Raw genomic sequence first — 21,075 nt, forward strand, 5'->3', positions numbered from 1 at the left:
CTGTGACGGTGAGCCCTGCCTGTTCTCTGAAAGCAGTACTGTGAGCTTTGGCTGGAGCCTGGCAGTAAGAATGAATGGATTAAATTAAATATTGCAAAGTACTTGATCACTCAGGAAGGCAGGATCTAATTACACATTCCAGACAAACTGGTAGTTGTGTTTTGTCCTTCAAGGGGACCAATCAGAAATCAGAACTTTGGTGTTGCAAATACACACTGCCTTAAAGAAGTGGCCCATATGTTTTGTGAGCCTCTTGCCCATATCTTTAAGAGCTCGCTAGAGACAGAGGGGTCAAAATGAGGTATCGCCCTGTTTGGGGTGGTAACTGAGGCGAGGCGGGACTTCCTACGCCTTGGTGCAGAAGTCACACCCCCGGCCCCGAATTTGGGGTTACCGCCCCCCGAGAGGAAGTGGAGTGCAATGTCGGGCGCTCCACTTCCTCTTGGGGGCGGGACTGGGGCGGTAAGCGCGCCAATGTTGCTGCACTACACGGCCTTCCTGCGTAGCACTGGCGCTCTGCAGTGGGGGCGAGGGGCCCCCACTAGGCCCGCATCCCCGGCGGCCTAGTGCCCCAAGCCCGGCACAGAACCGGAGCCCGGCACAGAACCGGAGTGCCAGACTGCGCCATCACGGCACGGGCCCTGCGAAATAAAGAATGGAAGGCCGGGAGGAAAAAAAAAAAAAACGGCCTTGCGCACCTCCCCTTTAATTTTCGGCCCGTGAGCGGAGTGCAGCCCGGTTCGCGACCCGCGAGGCAGGCGCTGACAGTGGCCGCGGCGGTCTCACAGGGCGCTGCCCAATCTCTGCTGCGCGGCGAAAACGAGTCTCTGCACCTGGGGCGCTACCGGAAGAAGCGAGGCGCCGCTGGATTTGCGCCTCCGCTAACTCCGACGCAATTTCGCGGGAGCTGGTAGCGGCCCACTCCCCCCAGTGAAAACCCATTTGCGCACCCCAGAGGTACTGACATCGGGCACGCAGGAGCCCAATTTTGTCCCCAGAGACTGTTCCCTTGGACTGGAAGGATATGCATATAGTTCCAATTTTTACAAAGGACGACAAGTCAGTACCAGGGAACTATAGGCCCACGAGTTTGACATCAGCCTTCTTTTTTTAATAAAACAGATTCTGACTGACTTGCTGTGTATTTCCAGAATGTTTTGCTTTTATTTCAGATAACCACCATTTGCATATATTTTTATTTTACTGAACTTGGACCAGGGTCCATAACATACAGGATGTTGATTTAATCCTAAGGAGCCTGCATGTGCTCATGTGTACACAGGATGAAGTACAGTACATAGGAGGAACTGCTGTGCTGGCCCTGGACATCATAGGCAGTCCCTTGAAATCGAGGAAGACTTGCTTCACTCCTAAAGTGAGTTCTTTGGTGGCTGAACAGTTCAATACGAGAGCCACAGACCCTCACAGGTGGGACAGATATTCGCCAGGGGAAGAGGGGGTGGGGGGGCACTGATTTACAACACGCTCCTTCCGCTGCCTGCACCTGACCTCTTCACACTCGCAGCGTTGAGATTCGAAGAGCTCAACGCCCCCCCCCCTCAGATGTACTTTCTCCATCTCGTGCGGTCTTCGGTCAGGGTCTCCCAGGTGTCAGTGGTGATGTTGCACTTTATCACTCCTGGGCATGGAGGAATCAATCAAACCCTTCCCTCAGAGAACATAAGAATTAGGAACAGGAGTAGGACATCTAGCCCCTCGAGCCTGCTCCGCCATTCAACAAGATCATGGTTGATCTGGCCGTGGACTCAGCTCCACTTACCCGCCCGCTCCCTGTAACCCTTAATTCCCTTATTGGTTAAAAATCTATCTATCTGTGACTTGAATACATTCAATGAGCTAGCCTCAACTGCTTCCTTGGGCAGAGAATTCCACAGATTCACAACCCTCTGGGAGAAGAAATTCCTTCTCAACTCAGCTTTAAATTGGCTCCCCCGTATTTTGAGGCTGTGCCCCCTAGTTCTAGTCTCCCCGACCAGTGGAAACAATCTCTCTGCCTCTATCTTATCTATCCCTTTCATGATTTTAAATGTTTCTATAAGATCACCCCTCATCCTTCTGAACTCCAACAAGTAAAGACCCAGTCTGCTCAATCTATCATCATAAGGTAACCCTCTCATCCCTCAACTGCAAGGTTCTTCCTCATCTCTTCCAAAGCATGAGGGGAGAATCCCAACTTCCGATCTGCCTATTTTAAAATTATGTGCCTTAATATTTTGATAAATGTGTAACTAGTTTTCCAGAGATTGTCATCCTTAGATTAGGATTTGTATATAACTCAGAGTATGAACTTCATACTACAGCCCTACTCACTCTAATACTGAATTATAACAAACCTTTTTATATAAAAGGATTACATTTCTAAATGTATTGCTGACTCTAAATAAAATTTGGCACTGTGTTAACTATATTTAATTTCTGAGGATGATAAATAGAAATACTAGGCAATATTTATGGTGGGATCAATACTTTTTATCTAAATGTAATTATGCTTTCATCAGAATGTCATGTACAATGGAATGAATTGGACATGCTATGCAGTGGAAGTAAATAGGAGTCATTTGATAATTAGGAATTCTATACAATTAATTAAATGGGAAATAATTTAATCCAATGAAATCCTATACAAAAAAACGTGAAAATAGCTTGATCCATTAGAATGCAGTACAAGCTACCTCCTATTCAGTACAATGGCAAATGTTTTGACCTATTGAAATTCTATATAATGGGAGTGACAGAAGGTGGTTTGGTGAATTCAATGGAAATAAAAATCGTGAGAAATGTAAAATGGGCTGCTGAATCACCAACCTTATCGCACAGTCAACAGCTACCCCATTGACACCAGCTATATCTTTGATAAAGTTCAAAATGCACTCACTGAAATGTCACCTATTATTTCAATGGCAGATTGGTTCATTCATATCCTGATTTAATTCCACATTTTTAGCTGACAAAAACAATGTTGCCTGTAATTTCCATGGGGTTGTCCTGATCTCCTGCCGGAACTTCAGTGTAAGATCAGCAAAAGTACTGGAGAAATGGCGTAGACAGCTGTTTATGCCGCTTCTCCAGAATTTCCATCCATCTTCTGCTGAAGCTTCAGTGGAGATTGGGCCGACGTTTCTGTGGGAGATTGGGGAAAACCTCTGCAAAAATTCTATCCCTGTGTGTTGAAGTGGGGCTTCACTGTGGCACCAGACGGGAGCAGTCCGGGTATTGCAACAGCGGTCAGAGGAAACGCTATAAAGACATACTAAAGGCCATCTTGAAATCTTGCAATATTAACCCCAACATCTCGGAAGACACGGTCACCAACAGACCTTGAAGGTAGCATGTCTGCTGAGTTGGTTTGAATTAATTTGAGACTGCAAGTTTAGGAGATCTGCAGGCAAGGCAAATCATCTATCTGCTTCATTTGGCTTTGAACGTGACAGGCACGGCTTTATATATGTGTCCAGGATTGAGCTCTTCACCCATTAAAGCAGCTAGAACAACTCAAATCCATCCATCATTTTGACAGGAAGCTCTATCAGATGGAAGCAAATGGCTCTCTTTTATTCTGTGTGTACTGCACATGTGCAAACGTTGACACTATGATAGGACTGACCCACACATTACCAGACTGGAGTGATTTTATCCTGTCCAACTACACAGGAGTTGACACCAAAATGTACACAATCTGTACAATAACTAGGTGTGAATGAAGTGTCAGTTTGCACCTGGTATGTACTGTAGAAACAAGGCAAGCAATATTTCTTAACAGAATTTAAATATTAGTAAACTGCAAAGACGCAAGTTTTCCATGTACTGAGGTCTGAAAGCAAATTGTTCATGCCAAGCGTGTGAAAAATAGATATAGCAGATTGCTTCTTTTTAAATAACTTTCTGCACCTGCATTTTATTCCATTTGCTCCTTGAATGTGTTTTCACTGGATTATTAATTGTGACCTCCAAGTGCAAATGACTTATACCTTTAATAAAACAGACAGTGTTGGAAATACTCAGCAGGTCAGGCAACATCTGCAGGTCAGCAGAACTCACACCAGTTCTGATGAAAGGTCATTGACCTGAAATGTTAACGCTGTTTCTCTTTCCACTGATGCTGCCTGACCTGTTGAGTGTTCTCAGCAACTTCAGTTATTTCCGATTTACAGCATCCGCAGTATTCTGCTTTTGACTTATATTACAACATTTTATTATTGCAATATCATGTTCCCCTTGATGTTGCTCAAATGTTCCTGATTAGCCAGTGAGATAGCTCTTCAGTCACCCAGCTTTCTGTGACTTACTTCAAGCCCAAGCAAAGAGGTGTTTTTTTCCTCTTCACCAACACACTCAAAGTGACAACTTGGGCCCTAAGCAGGCCCACTGAAAAGGTGTTTGATTGAGAGCTTCAATCAACAACGGATCGTGATGTGCAGCTTATTATCAAACATAATTATTCTCATTTGAGAGGTGCTGAAACATGAAAATCAAACATCATTAAAGCAATCCGAATAAAAGCGCAGATGTGGTGAGTGGGTTAACAAGGCTCCCAAGTGGGTTGCATAGAGCGAGCTCAAACACAGCAAGCCGACACAGGGTGGGCAGAGGAACTGTCTTAAAGATGCAGTGAAGCACAAACAACTGGGAAATATGTGAGGCCGATTGACCAGAGCAGTGCTTGATATTATAATGCAGAGCAGACAGTTTTGAAATGCCGTGCTGTCAACCGCAGTGAGAAAAGTGGTTGCTCCAGGCAATGCCTGCAGATATAGCAGGAAATTTGAGCTAAGCTTCAAACCCTCCATCCAGTGCTGAATTCCATTTCCGAAACACTGGCTGTCTCTGTCCCACCACCGCTGAAATACTAATGTATCCCTTTGTTATCTCCAGACTCTAATTTTTCAATGCCCCTCTAACCAGCCTCCTGAGCCCTACCCTACACAATGTCCAACTCATCCGGACTCCACCACCCGCAGCGGGTCCTGCTCACTCGCCGCTCCTGTCTTTCCTGGCCTACCTACTGCCCTGTGTGTCAATTTCAAAATGCTCCTTCTCTTTAAAAAAAAAACCATATTTCTCCATGGCTTCGCTCCCACCCTATTGCAACCTCCTTCAGTCTTATATCCCAGTTCTCATCCTCTGTTCTCCTGAGTGTGGACTACTGTCCATCCCATCTCCCTCTGCTCCACAAACGGTAGCTGAGTCTTCAATCATCGCCAATCTGCACTGAAATTCTCTTGCTAAACTCCTGCACCTTGCTGCATCGTTCCCTACCTTCATAACCCTACTCACGATCTACAGTGTTGACCATGCCTTCAGTTATCTCCCCATATCCTCTCCCAACTCTTACTCAGTGGCCATTATTCCCTCCCCATTTCTGAAGCACCGAGGGAAGTTTGCTACATTAAAAAGTCTTATATAACTTTAAGTTGGTGGTGAAACACTGTGCTTCACAAATTGGATTAAAAAGCCATGAGCAGATCCAAAGAAAATGACTAACTCTGAATTAGTCATCCTGATGATCAAATGGCTGCTAAAGATATGAAACGTACCTGGTGGGCAGACGCAGGTGAAGTTCTTCTCGTTGTTCCCCTGTTTAATGTCCAAACATGTTCCATTGTTTTGGCACTGGATGCTATGGCAGCCATCAAATTCTTCACAGAAAAGCCCAATGTGTCCCTCCTCACAGTCGCAGTAGAAGGTTACCTATAAATACAAGTGTGAAGTGGTAAACTGAAATGTAGTAATCAGATACAAAAAAATAATCAAAAAGGTTAAAGGAATAGAATATAAAGGGGAGAAAATTTTGCTACAGCTATTCAAAGCCCTTGTTAGACCATATCTGCAGTACTGTATACAGTTCTAGGCTCCACACCTTTGAAAGAATATATTGGCCTTGGAAGGAGTGCAGTGCAGATTCACCAGAATGTCACTTGTGCTCCAAGGGTTAGATTATGAGGAGAGAGTATGTAAGTTAGGCTTGTAGTCTCTGGAATTTGGCAGCTTAAGGGGTGATTTGATTGAGGTTTTTAGGATTTTGAATTGCCAGGGTAGTAAGAGAGAAACTTCTTCCATTGGTGGGGGCATAAGGGGACATAACCTTAAAATCAGAGCCAGGCCTTTCAGGAGAGCATTTAGGAAACACTTCTTCACGCAAAAGGCGGTAGAACTGTAGAACCACAAGGGTATAAAAGGATATGGAGGTGGACGGAGTTAAGATACAGATCAGCCATGAACATGGCGGAACAGGCTCGAGGGGCTGAATGGCCTACTCCTGTTTCTATAGTCCTAGATAAACAAACATGGCGTTCTCTTGGTTATAATTCAATATTGAACTTAAGAATCTATGAGGGGAGCACTGAAAGATTTCAAAGGATATTGACTCTCATCTCTTATTCAGGCACAATTAAGATTGCATATGCAGTTTTAGCACACACAGATGCTGTGTGAATTAAATGGCAGATGTCCATGAAGATGACCTGAGAATGTTCAAAATAATGTCACTCTTATCAGTTTGAGCAATGACACTTGGTAACTTTTCTTCCTTCCGTCCTACTCGCAGGTTTGACTAAACCTTAGTTAAAACTTTAAAAACCAAAGCGGCCGAAATCGATGGCCCTATCGCTGGCCACCGCTGAGTTTTCTCAGCGGTTTCCCCGTTTTTTTCGGCGCTCTCCCTTCCGTGGGAGATTGGCGAGGCCCTCACGCCGGCGGTTTGGAAGGACCGCTGGGGGAGCGCCCACCGGCGTGCAATGCCGAAAAAAGTCCTCCTGCCCGCTCCCGCCCAAGATTCATCCAAGCGGTCCTCTGCCACTGCAGGAGAAAAGACCGCCACGTGGGAGCAGGTCTTACCTGGACAGTAGGCACAAAGACCTGCAAGAAAAGGTGAGAGAGATTTATTTTTTTACTTCTTTTGCAGCGATTTTGTGTCAAAGGGGCCTCTGAAGGTTTTGTGATTTTTTTTTTGTTTTATATTTTTTGAACATTTTTTTTTTGTGCGTTTGTCCCTGGGCCCGACTCTAGCCTCGGTCTAACTTTCTCCAGGATTCCATTTACCGTCCACCTACCGCCCAGAATCGGCGTGTAGTGCCCATTTTTGCCGCCGGGTGCTTTGTTTCCTCCTTTTTTGACCAAAGTTCCACCCAAAGTACCATCAGGGTCTTAGTGGCCTTTTCGACGGTAAATGGGCAGAACTTGCCTTTGATCAATTTCGACCCCAAAGAAACAGATGAAATCAACAGTGCGGTGCCATTGTACTATTCTCCTCATATTGAAACATGACAAATGAACAGGCAACATTATTTTACAAGCCCAACTGTCTTGATGGATCAGGGAGTGTTGTACAGGCTCCAACATCCTTACCAAACTATTTATTAGATTTGTACAGTCCATATTTATCTTGGACAGTTAATGGTTGAGAGCTTGCACAGGAGGAAATATCTTTCCCTTTCCTGCAGCTCTGTAATGAAGCATCATTCAGTGTTTTAGGCAAAATGTCCTTAGCTTGGGCTTCATTCAAGGCCTGCAGTAAGAACAGCTGACACCAGCAAAAGTCCATCCACAGACATTGAGTTTCAATGGTTATATCTCACATTTTTTTTCAATTCATGCATAATATAATTTTCTAAACGCTTAATTGTTGTTTACTCAGAGAAAAGTGAGGTTTTGGGAGATTTAGATCTGATTCTTTCCACTAATTGCCTCAGAACAATAGGGCCTTATTTCACAACACAAATTTTCCTGATCAAAATACCAGGTGGCCCTTCTCAAACCTCCAGCGATGCTGCTCTTGAACTCGCCTCTACCAGGTTTGCATTGTTGTCTCGATTTTAAAATTCTCACCTTTGTTTGCAAATCCCTCCATGGCCTCGCCCCTCCCTATCTCTGTAACCGCCTTCAGCCCGAAAACCCTCCGTGCTCTCTGCGCTCCTCCAATTCTAGTTTCTTGCGCATCCACGATTTTCATCGCCCCATCATTGGTGGCCATGCTTTCAGCTGCGTAGGCCCAGAGCTCTGGAATTCCCAACCCTAAACTCTCCAACTCTCTTTCCTCTTTTAAGATGCTCTTTAAAACCTACCTGTTTAAACAAGCTTTTGGTCATCTGCCCTAATGTCTCCTTCTGTGGCTTGGTGTCAAATTTTGTTTGATAACCCTCCTTGAGATGTTTTATTTTGTTAAAGGTGCTATATAAATGCAAGTTGTTATTTTTATGGCTGCTTTACTCTCAGAATTTTCTTTCTTTCTCTGGGGAAACACCTCCCTTAAATAGTCTGACAAGTACTTTCTGAAATACACTTGTGTGGTCATACTCGGCATTTTTGTCAGGGTATTCAATGGGAAAAGAAATAAAAGTGCAGGCCATGCACAAGTCACCCTCCAAGATATCTGAGCTCTTTCAATTCTGGCCTCTTGCACATCGTTCCACCATTGGCAGCCATGCCTGCATCTGCCCGGCCTGAAGCTCTGGAATTCCTTCCCTAAACCTCTCCTCCTCTCTACATCTATCCCCTCCTTTAAGACACTCCTTAAAACAAGTTGTCTGTAGATATCGTTACTAAAGATGGCAAAGCAACTGGTTGCCTGCTGAATTGGAACAAGCTGAGGCAGTTATCCTTGGCCATTGGCAGGTACATGCGCCAGGGTCTGCAGATATAGTTTTGTGCTGGTTAATCTTCCTGACATACCTTCTTTCATCTTATAACTACTGAACTGTGAAATACTGTATTGCAAACAAACTCAGCTAAGGAGTAAAAAACAAATTGGCTCCAAAAAAATTCAGAAATATGGAAAGGAAATGTAAAATTAAGACACTGTATTGAAAAGTATAGTAGTAATGACAACAACAAAAAACAATGCAAAGCCTGTGGCACTTTAAAAGCTTCTCAACTCATAGACTTTCCCTTGCTTCTATTTCAAATAGGGGCACAAGGAAAAAAATAACAAACCCGATAGAATTGTGCAAAAATATTCATTTGCATCAAATCTGATGTCTAAATCAGGCTGGGGCGCAAAATGGGCGTCGACGTTCAAGCACACAATTCATCAGAAAACAAAACTGTAGTCTGATAGGAAATGGGTGCTCGTACTGATCTCCCAATTCTGGCATCCTCATAGATGCATTACGTACCCTATTTTCCAGGTGCACAATATCGAGAATCTACCCCATGAGCACAAAGTTCAAATAACAAGTGCCAAGAGAAAAAAAGAAAAGAATGGAGTAGCAGACTATCCTAGTGTAGAAGAAATGAGCATATCCTTGTTGGTCATGTAACAAATTGTTGCCCATGTTCTGATGAGCAATAAAGGTAAAAATGACTGTTGGGCAATAACAGGTTAATGCCTCCATTAAGATAGCCGAGCTATGGTCTTTTCCACTCTATAGTAGATATGCATCTGCTTCCAGTCAGTGGAGGGAATGTGTTCAGCAGATACTGTGCTCCCAGCAAGGGCAAACTCATGCCCTTGGCCTGTTCAATTCCACAGGCATATTTCAGTCAATGACAAAACACACAAAGACCACCAGGGCGTGAGTTCAAGGCCATAATTCCGATATGGAGTTTTGTAGGTGTTTACAAACCACTCAGGTTTGGAATTCTCATTTTCTGGTATCACCTGAGCCCATTGATTGAACCACTACATTGTACCTCACTCTTTCTGCTTTTCCTAAAGCAAATGGGGGGGGTGGGGGAACACATGCAGAATTCTTATTCATAGACCAGGAGATAAATTTCATGAAAAACAGTATAATTAATCATGCTCAAATCTGTCCTGTCACTGTGGATCGACACGATTGTCCAATTAGCTGTTATTTGTAGTTAATGACATACATTAGCGCGGATAGAAACAGGCAGATTTGTATGAATGTTGTGTGACTGCATATCTTTAAATGGAAGTCATTAATCTTCTCAGTGGCACTGCTAAAGTTGACTGGAGGACTTGGCAATGAATCTCCCGACATGTGTCAGGCAGTCCTTCTGTGCCAATGAACAGATAAAGTTCCTGCTCCAGAAATGACACACCTGACACAAATCAACCGCCCCAAAAGGCCAATGTCAGTCTTTTCCAACTTCCAGGGAAAGTGATGAGCCTTATTAACATTTCTCACTACATCATTATCAATGTAGAGCCTGCAGAAATATTCATTATCATTGTTCAAGAGACCTCCAACCTGGGTTATACACTGCCGGTTACAGAATTATTTGAGAAAGGAGAACAAAAATGAAAACGAAATCATCATGAAAGGCAGTCGCTTGGAATCGAGGAAGTCTTGCTTCCACTCTTAGCATGAGTTCTTAGGTGGCTGAACAGTCCAATACGAGAACCGCAGTCTCTGTCACAGGTGGGGCAGACAGTGGTTGAAGGAAAGGGTGGGCGGGGAGTCTGGTTTGCCGCACGCTCCTTCCGCTGCCTGCGCTTGATTTCTGCACGCTCTCGGCGATGAGACTCGAGGTGCTCAGCGCCCTCCTGGATGCACTTCCTCCACTTAGGGCAGTCTTTGGCCAGGGACTCCCAGGTGTCAGTGGGGATGTCGCACTTTATCAGGGAGGCTTTGAGGGTGTCCTTGTGACGTTTCTGCTGCCCTCCTTTGGCTCGTTGGGGGGGAGAATCCCGGGGTCCTGTGTTATATTGGTGCCCAAAGTCAAAATGACTCCCCTTATTATTAACTGCAGTAAACACAAGCTAAAACTGTGAGCTGGTGACCTTCAGGGACCCTTAGCGATAACCTTGCACCTTCTCTACACCTGCTTTTGTTACAGAAAATATGTCGGGTATACCTTTTTATCCTGCTGTATTCTTGCTCCTCTTTCTACAGCAAGGTCAAGCATCATGCAGCAGACCATGATCCTATTTCACATCATTTGCCGGCTATACAGGAACACCCTGGATGAGCAATGCATACAGCAGGACCTCTACAGTAATTCTAGCCGAGGAACGTGCCTTGTTGTTCCATAGGAAAGCCCCGGCTCTCCTGGCAGTCACTTGTCCTGTTTATTTGAATCTGCAAATAATACAGCCAGCAGGTTGTATACATAATGAAAGCAATAAGGAGCCGAAATTCCTTTGTTGTGTGTCTGCCGTTAGAGCCTCCGGTGGGTGCTAATGGGGCGTGAAATTTTTGCGGGATTTAGCAGAGGCGTGAATCTATTAGCGGCGCACCCCGCTGGGGAGCACCCCAGGCCACTGCGCCAGTGATGATGGCGTCATGAACGGCGTGCGTGTTGCCCCCAGTTCGCCCCGCAGCGGCCTCGATCCACCACGCAGTGCCCCATGAGGCCGTCGCAGGTCATACCCGTGCTAGCCTCATGGGTCGCGAACCGCGACACCCACTCATCGCGGAGCGAAAGTTGAAGGGGTGGGGTTCTGCGCTCCGCCATTTGTTTTTCTTCCCGAATTACCAGATCGCGCATCCCGGCACGCCGCTTTGGTGCCGGGCTGTGGCCACGGCACTCCTTAACCCCGGTGGCCCGGTGTAGGCCATCAAAGGGCCGACTGAGCTCGCAGCCTCCCTTCCCCTTTAACGGAAGGGGAGGGGCATTGCAACACGTCAACGCCCAGCGGAGAGGTCGGGGAGCGCTCCACGGTGCGCCTGGATAACGCCCCCGGTCCCGCCCTGAAAGGAAGTGGAGCGTGTGACATCGCGCTCCATTTCCTGTGAGGGGTGGTAACCAGAAGTTCACTTCTGGGGCGGCAGCCAATTTCGACCCCGAAGGGTCTTGCCAATACATCAAGAGTGGATTTGTGCAATTATGCCTCTGTGGTCAGACACCACCTGTCATGTATCTCACATTACTGTATATAACGGTATCTTACCATGCTATACATGACTGTAACTGGATATGACCTGTAACAATAAGCATACCTTACCACCAGGAGTGCACTTGCAGGAGACACTCCATACCTGTCCCAGTGAGGTATATAAAGAGAGGTCTCAGGCATGTGCAGCACTGGAGAGCTGGAATTAAAGGTGCAGGTCCTGAGTGACCTTGACTTCAGCATGTGTCTCGTGTAAGTCAGTACATTAGAGTCAGGACTTAACAGTGGCGACGAGTTATGGGATCACAGAATCCACAGAATGGCTACCAACAGCTCAGATGAGAAATACAATGCCGAAGACAATGGGGATGACTTTATAGAAAAACTCCAGCAAAGCTTTGTGACCAAAGACTGGCTGGGCGACGATAAGGCAGACAAGAGAAGAGCCCATCTCTTGACCAGATGTGGCTCGAAAACATAGGCTTTAATGAAAGACCTGCTGGCACCCGAGAAACCAGCAAGCAAGTCATTTGAGGAGTTGAGCACACTGGTGAGAGACCACCTGAAGCCAGAGAGCAGCCTACACATGGCCAGACACAGGTTCTACAACTACAGACGCTGTGTGGGCCAAAGCATACCCGACTTCGTGGCGGAACTTCGGAGGCTGGCTAGTTTATGTGAGTTCCCCGATGAACTAAGGAGAGAAGAACTGAGAGACTTTTTTATTGAAGGAATAGGCCACGCAGGCATATTCCAAAAGCTTATAGAGACTAAGAACTTGACTCTAGAGGCAGCAGCACTGGTCGCACAGACATTCTTGGCAGGCGAAGAAGAAATGAGGCTGATCTATACTTCGGGTACGACAACCAACGAGGCATTGGAACAAGGGGTTCACATTGTGAAACAAACCGCTACCCCCACACACACAGACAAAGGCAGGAGAGCAGCAGACAGTGGCACCAAAAGCCATCAAAATCAAGGGCCACATGAACGGCCGATCACACCTCATCAACCCACAATGTGAGCAATCAACAACAGATTGAGAGAAGCTCAAGAGAGATCAGCCAGACGCAGCTCATCCTTCGGAAACAATGGAAACGGTCTCTGTTGGAGATGTGGGGGAAGGCACTCAACCAGGGTGTGTCGATTTCAGCATGCCGTTTGCAGAAACTGCAACTATACAGGGCATCTGGCTCGCATGTGCAGAAAAACAGCAGCTCGGCTGGTATACGAATCGGAAGGGTCGGAAAGTGGACCAGAAGACGATTCGAACAGTGCACGGGACGCCCAGGTACAGTGGGTTAACAGGATCAATGTCCACTGTTCTTACACCAAGATGCCTCAAATTATGATGAGGGTTCTACTCAACGGGATACCCGTCAACATGGAGCTGGACACGGGGGCCAGTCAATCTCTCATGAGCGTTCAACAATTTGAACAGCTGTGGCTGCACAAAAGCAACAGACCAAAACTCACAAAGATCGACACCAAACTAAGGACCTACACTAAAGAAATCGTCCCAGTCCTTGGCAACGCCATGCTCTCAGTCACACACAAAGGAATGGTGAACCGACTTTCCCTGTGGATTGTCCCCGGGGATCTCCCAGCCCTGCTGGGGAGAAGCTGGCTAGCAGAACTTAATTGGAAATGAGATGATGTTCACGCCATGTGGTCAGAGGAACGGATCTCCTGCTCAACAGTTCTAAGCCATTTTGAACATCTCTTTCAGCCAGGTGTGGGCACGTTCAAAGGGGCTAAAGTTAGAATCTACATCACACAGAATGCCAGACCGGTCCATCACAAGGTTAGAGCTGTGCCTTATGTGATGAGGGAAAAGATTGAAAATGAACTGGACCGGCTTCTGCAGGAAGGCATAATTTCTCCCATGGAATTCAGCGACTGGGCAAGCCCCATCGTCCCCGTCATGAAGCCTGATGGATCTGTGCGAATCTGTGGGGATTACAAGTCTACCATAAACAGAGTCTCCCTACAGGACCAATACCCGCTGCCCAGAGCGGAGGACCTATTTGCCACATTGGCTGGAAGAAAACTTTTCTCGAAACTTGACCTCACATCTGCGTATATGACGCAAGAACTGACAGAGTCTAAGCTACTCACCACCATCAACACACATCGAGGCCTTTTTGTGTACAATCGATGCCCATTCGGCATCAGGTCGGCAGCTGCTATATTCCAGTGCAACATGGAAAGTCTGCTCAAGTCCATCCCGGGGATGGTTGTGTTTCAAGATGACATACTCATCACGGGCAGGGACACCGACTCTCATCTCCGCAATCTTGAGGAAGTACTAAGTCAATTGGCTCAGGTAGACCTAAGAGTTAAGAAATCCAAATGTCTATTTCTCGCGCCTGAGGTTGAATTTTTTGGCAGAAGGATTGCCACTGATGGAATCCGCCAAACCGAATCCAAATCCGAAGTGATTCGCCTGGCACCCAGGCCCTGGAATGTCTCGGAACTGCGCACTTTTCTCGGGCTACTCAATTACTTTGGGAACTTTATGCAGAACTTGAGCACGCTGCTGGAGCCTCTCCACGTGCTACTCAGAAAGGGGTGCGATTGGTTTTGGGGGGACACCCAAGAACGCGCCTTCAATAAGGCACGCAACCTTCTATGTTCCAAGAGTGTTTTAGCCTTTTTTTGACCGAGGTAAAAAGTTAGTCCTTACATGTGATGCGTCAGCGTACGGGGTCGGGTGCGTTTTACAGCACGTCAATGATGCGGGTAAATTGCAGCCCGTTGCTTATGCCTCCAGGTCACTTTTGCGGGCGGAGCGCGGGTACGGTATGGTTGAGAAGGAGGCACTTGCGTGCGTGTATGGTGTCAAAAAGATGCACCAATACCTTTTCGGGACCAAGTTTGCATTAGAGACTGACCACAAACCCCTCACGTCCCTACTATCCGAATGCAAGGCAATCAACGCCTCAGCGCGCATTCAGCGGTGGGCACTCATGCTGGTGGCTTACGACTACACGATAAGGCACAGACCAGGCACAGACAACTGTGCCGACGCGCTTAGCAGGCTACCCCTGGCGACCACAGAAGGGTCCGACGAACAGGACTGTGAGATGGTCATGGCAATCAATGCCTTTGAATCCACAGGTTCGCCCATGACGGCTCGCCAAATCAGAGCTTGGATGACCAGCGACCCCACGTTATCTCTAGTTAAAAGATGCATTTTAACCGGTGACTGGGCAGAGGCTGGCGATGCCTGCCCCGAGGAGGTCAAACCCTTCCATAGGCGCATGCATGAACTATCACTACAGGTAGACTGCCTGATGTGGGACAGCCGAGTAGTTATGCCCTTACGAGGCAGGGAGGCGTTTGTCCGGGAGCATCGCGAGCACCCGGGGATCGTCCTTATGAAGGCCATAGCCAGATCCCACGTCTGGTGGCCTGGCATTGACGCGGACTTGGAGCTCTGCGTCCGTCGGTGCACCATTTGTGCCCAACTCAGTAATGCCCCCAGGGAGGCCCCCCTAAGCCTCTGGCCCTGGCCCACCAAACCGTGGTCACGGGTGCATGTAGACTATGGGGGCTCATTCATGGGCAAAATGTTCCTCGTAGTCGTTGATGCATTTTCAAAATGGATCGAGTGCACCATTTTAAACTCGAGCACCACCTCCACCACTGTGGAGAGCCTTAGAACCATGTTTGCAACGCACGGCATTCCTGACATATTGGTCAGTGATAATGGTCCGTGCTTCACCAGCGCAGAATTTCACGATTTTATAGTTGACCAAGGTATAAATCATGTTAAGACGGCACCTTTCAAGCTGGCCTCCAATGGCCAGGCGGAACGAGCAGTGCAGATCATTTAACAAGGCATGCTCAGAATCCAAGGTCCCACGCTGCAGAGCCGCCTGTCGCGGCTGCTGCTGGCATACAGATCTCATCCGCATTCGTTGACTGGGGTTCCCCCGCGCAACCATTGATGAAATGAACCTTAAAGACCAGACTCTCGTTAATCCTCCTAGACATGCATGAAATTGTTGAGGCTAAGCGTCAAAAGCTAACTGAGTACCATGACCGAAATTCGAGGGGGAGGTGGAATGAGATAGGGGACAAAGTGTTTGTGCTAAACTATGGCCGGGGTCCCAAATGGCTTGCAGGGACAGTAACAGACAAAGAGGGAAACAGGCTACTGATTGTACAAATGGACAATGGCCAAACCTGCCGGAGGCATGTAGACCAAGTAAAAAGTAGATTCATTGATAACACTGAAGAACCTGAGGCAGATATAATGTGGAACTCACACCACACCTGGTGGACAGACAGGTGGAACAACCTGAGGAAAGGGCATTCTCAACAGACAGCCCAGGCGAGATACCAGCAATCACACCGAACGAAACAGACAGCCCAGGCGAGATACCAGCAATCACACCGAACGAAACAGACAGCCCAGGCGAGATACCAGCAATCACACCGAACGAAACAGACAGCCCAGGCGAGATACCAGAATCACACCGAACGAAAAACAGGCACCAACGCAAACAACTGAACCACAACTAAGACGCTCCACGCGAGAGCGTAGACCACCTGAGAGACTGAATCTATAAAGGCAATAAGACCTTGGGGGAAGGTGATATCATGTATCTCACATTACTGTATATAACTGTATCTGACCATGCTATACATGACTGTAACTGGATATGACCTGTAACAATAAACATACCTTACCACCAGGGGTGCACTTGCAGGAGACACTCTATACCTGTCCCACTGAGGTATATAAAGGGAGGTCTCAGGCAAGTGCAGGACTGGAGAGCTGGAATTAAAGGTGCAGGTCCTGAGTGACCTTGACTTCAGCATGTGTCTCGTGTAAGACAGTACATTAGAGTCAGGACTTAACACCACCTAAACAGGGAGGGTGAGCGCCTTGAGTCTCATCGCCGAGTGCAAGCAGAAAACAAGCGCAGGCAGCGGAAAGAGCGTGCGGCAAATCTGTCCCACCCTCCCTTACCCTCAACGACTGTCTGTCCCACCTGTGGCAGGGACTGTGGCTCTCGTATTGGACTGTACAGCCACCTAAGGACTCATTCTAAGAGTGGAAGCAAGTCTTCCTCGATTCCGAGGGACTGCCTCTGATGAAGATGATGAAACAGGTGATTGAATGGGAATACTTTTTATTGATGTAGACTATGAATTTGATGTGAGAGGCCCTTCTACCCAGATGGGTGCCATCTACTACACCCTGGACTGCTGGGAACTACGTCACGGAATCTTTTAATTTTTAATTTATTCATTCATGGGATATGGGCGTTGCTGGCAGTTATTGCCCATCTATAATTGCCCTTGACAAGATGGTGATGAACCGCCTCTTGAATTGTTGCATTACTTGTGGTGAAGGTACTCTCACATTACTGTTAAGGAGGGAGTTTCAGGATTTTGACCCAACGATGATGGTGGAATGGCGATATATTTCCAAGTGAGGATGGTGTGTAACTTGGAGGGGAACTTGCGGGCGGATGGTGTAACCTTGTCCCTCCAGGTGGCAGAGGTCGCGGGTTTGGGAAGTGCTGTCGAAGAAGCCTTGTCGGTGGGACAAGATGGCTGCATCTTGTAGATGGTACACACTGCAGCCACGGTGCGCCGGTGGTGGAGGGAGTGAATGTTTAAGGTGGTGGATGGGGTGCCGATCAATCATACAAACTGTGTGCCCTGCCTAGCTGACGCCCCATTCCCATAGGGAAAGCGATGAAGGAGTTGTCTCTCGGAGCCTTTGTATCAGTCGCTTTCCGCACTGCAGACTGGCTGATTTAGCAGGTGGCCCTGTGCGGTGGCTTGGAAGGATTCAGTGGCATAAAATAATGAGTGTAGTCGTGCTGTGGGAGAAGCCGCCCTTGTGATAGAGGTTGACTGCTGCACAGCCTGGAGAAGATGACAAGGGTGTGATCCGGCCTCCCTTGTGAAGCAAAGACAAACGCAGGTTAGGACTGTCGGCATCTGTAATGGTGAGTCCTGGGTCAAGGACTGGAGTGTACATCTCAGGTGTAGTTGCCATATTTGGTGACCCTTCATGAACTAATTCTGCTCATCAAAATCATGAAGTGATATAGGAAGTCCTTAATACTTTGTTGTTAAACTTTGAAGTTAAATTGTAGCGGCCAGGAAATTACAGCTGAATAAAAAACCTACCATGAAACAAATTCAGCCATCCACGGCAATAGGAAATAATGCAGTGAGGAAAATGCAGCAACAAGTAAATACTTATTCAAAAAAAAAGGAACGGATTTGCAAACAAGCGATCAAAGTGAGAGTGGGACCGGAATTCAAGGCCACCAGAAAGCAGGCGCCCTACCCTTTTTGGGGAGTTTTTTTCGCCGGGAGCGTTGAGGCGCCCTCTCGATCGGTTTTCGGCACTTGGTCATTCTTTTAACGTTGGACCGGAAGTTGTTCATAGTGGCGGCACAAGTGCGGATGATAAGTCAGGCTGAGGGGCAGAAGTTGGGGCGGGATCGAGACTCCGCCGCTGTCACTCAGCGGCGGAGCGGTGATGATGTCACAGCGCGTGTGTGTCACCGCGCTCTCTCCCCTCCGTTAAAGGGGAGAGACTCGGGCATTTTGTTAATCTTTGGCCACTGGGCCACCAGGGGAGGGTTTCGGCCGGGCCAAGGGGGGTGCCAGACTGCCTGTTGGCGGCCCGGCCAAACCCCGGGGGCAATATTTTTTCTGACTGATCGGGAAGTCGGCCGGCAAAAATAACAACTTGGGCCCTCCCCTTGAAGGGCCGCCGCGCTGCCGGACCGCACATGCTCAGGATAAGGTGCAGCAACAGAGAAAGCTGTCAGGGGCACCGCGCGGCGGGGCAATGATTTTTTTTCCCCCCCTAAATATGGTTCGGAGTCTTCTGCAGGTGGCGGTGTGCGTTTTGATGACATGCTTGCGCTGGTCATCAGCAGCGGGGTGGAAGTGGGAACAGGCCGAAAAATCCCCGACCTGAATTTGGGTCGGGGCGGCCGTTGGACTGCAACGCAGCGGCCACTCGATTCCACCGCATTGCCGCCACAAAACGGCGGAAACGGGCCTTATCTGGACCTTGAATCTCGGCTCCAGCCACCTTAGGAAGCCTACTACCACAGACCAGGCCAGTCAACAATCGTGCACCCATTTTATTGGGTGTGCACCAGAGGTGAAGCCAGTGAGAAAAAGGTGGTGTGGGTCAATTGACATCAACTTTCGAATTCAACTAAGGCTAGTGTTAGGCTCCAGCATTGCCCTCTTTTGCTGTTTGCTTCACCACAATATTTGTCCCACGTGAATTAGGTGCCGAAGCATTTTTATGGCATACGCTGTCATTTATTGATCGATACATTTTACCACAAACTCTTGTTACATGCCAAACGTTTCGTGGCAAATATGCCAGCGTCAACAGGGAACGACTGGCACAAATGATTTCAAAAATATAACACGCACACCCCCTCCCCTCCCCCTTTATTGGGACACTTAGTGAAAACCAACAGAAGCTAAAAGACAAAAGGCTAAAGAGAAAACAAAAGAAAGTGTAAGGTCGTTAAATGAAAATAACGCACAAAATGAAAAGCGAAGAGAGAAGTCCTGATACCGAAAGCAAAATGAAAAGAGCACAAGGAGTGAACATTTACACTCACAGTTACCTCAGCTTAGGTTACACATCACACAGTGCTGATGTTGCATGCTGCATTAGCTGCAAGAAAATCACAAGCATGTATTCTGCTCAAGGCATCCTGTAACACTTCTTGAAAGGGCAAAATTGCCCCCACCTCCAAAATGATAGCCGCAAAACTGTGTGACTTAGAAAAGTAGCAAATGTGTCATTTTAGCTGCTGAATACACACCTCAGATTAAGTTATAATTTATTCCCACCTTTTTACAACTCCTGCGGCCACGGTCAATATTTACAGTCAGCTTTTGTCCTCCGAGTCAGCCTGTCAGGCCCAAGTTTCCCCAACCCCTTTTTTCGGCGCACTCTCCCAAGACGCGTCGACATTGTGCGCTGAAAACGGCGGCGAAAAACGTACTCACGATTCCGGTCGCTCTGCTGTGTGTCCCGGGTTCTGGTGCGGCGCTCCTCGTGGAGTTGGGGGGGGGGGGGGCGGAGCTACAGCCCTGCGCCGAAAACAGTGCCGGCAGCTGCGCGCGTGCGAGGAGGAGCGGTCACGCACGCGCACCAGCTCCGTCCCACGATTGTGATGGTGATGCCTGCAGAACGCGTCCAGCCCCTATCCCAGGCCGAATGGCCTGCCACCAAGGGCTGCAAGAAACAGGCTGGTGCGACTGAGTTTTGATCGGGGCGCGAGAGGTGGGGGGGGAGAGGTTGGTCGTCTTTGGCTGCAGTCTAGTGGTTTGGACCGAGGATAGCTTGTCGTGTAGCGACGTCGCTTGTCATGCTGGGCTGGCTTTGCGTTCGTTCGGCTGGGTGGTGGTGGTCTTGTCATGTTGAAGAAGCAGATATACAGTGACAGCCATGTGCTTAACCTGCCTCCCATCCTGTGTCGCACATAATTTATGTGTGAAGCTCTTTGAAGATGTCAGTGGGCAAAAAGGGAAAAAGAGAAAATGGGCAAAAAGGGAAAAAATTCCCGCCCGAAAAGAGTTGAAAGTCAGTGGGCCGGCAGCCGCATTCTCCCTCCCTCATCCCAGGCCGAAGGTAGGATCGGCTAGAGTGGGCGAGAGTCGACTGGCAAAGGATACTTAAAGGGTTGACGGTGGATAGGCAATGGCAAACATTTAAAGATCACATGGATGAACTTCAACAATTGTACATCCCTGTCTGGATTAAAAATAAAACGGGGAAGGTGGCTCAACCGTGGCTAACAAGGGGAATTAAGGATAGTGTTAAATCCAAGGAAGAGACATATAAATTGGACAGAAAAAGCAGCAAACCTGAGAACTGGGAGAAATTTAGAATTCAGCACAGGAGGACAAAGGGTTTAATTAAGGGGGGGGGAAATAGAGTACGAGAGGAAGCTTGCCGGGAACATAAAAACTGACTGCAAAAGATTCTATAGATATGTGAAGAGAAAAAGATTAGTGAAGACAAACATAGGTCCCTTGCAGTCAGATTCAGGTGAATTTGTGATGGGGAACAAAGAAATGGCAGACCAATTGAACAAATACTTTGCTTCTGTCTTCACGAAGGAAGACACAAATAACCTTCCGGATGTACTAGGAGACCGAGGGTCTAGTGAGAATGAGGAACTGAAGGATATCCTTATTAGGCGGGAATTTGTGTTAGGGAAATTGATGGGATTGAAGGCCAATAAATTCCCGGGGCCTGATAGTCTGCATCCCAGAGTACTTAAGGAAGTGGCCATAGA

At 47.6% G+C, this 21,075-nt stretch overlaps 1 protein-coding gene across 1 annotated transcript in view; it reads right to left on the minus strand.

Annotated features, from left to right (window-relative positions):
* Positions 1-21,075, minus strand: part of dner (delta/notch-like EGF repeat containing) — a 368,701-nt gene that overhangs the window by 98,416 nt on the left and 249,210 nt on the right. The window contains exon 6 of the mRNA XM_070882480.1: positions 5,556-5,709. Coding sequence (XP_070738581.1) covers positions 5,556-5,709 — 154 coding nt within the window. The remainder of the gene's footprint in view (positions 1-5,555; positions 5,710-21,075) is intronic.

Source organism: Pristiophorus japonicus, chromosome 6 (genome assembly GCF_044704955.1).
Source record: "Pristiophorus japonicus isolate sPriJap1 chromosome 6, sPriJap1.hap1, whole genome shotgun sequence".
In the NCBI taxonomy this organism is placed as follows: Eukaryota; Metazoa; Chordata; class Chondrichthyes; family Pristiophoridae; genus Pristiophorus; species Pristiophorus japonicus.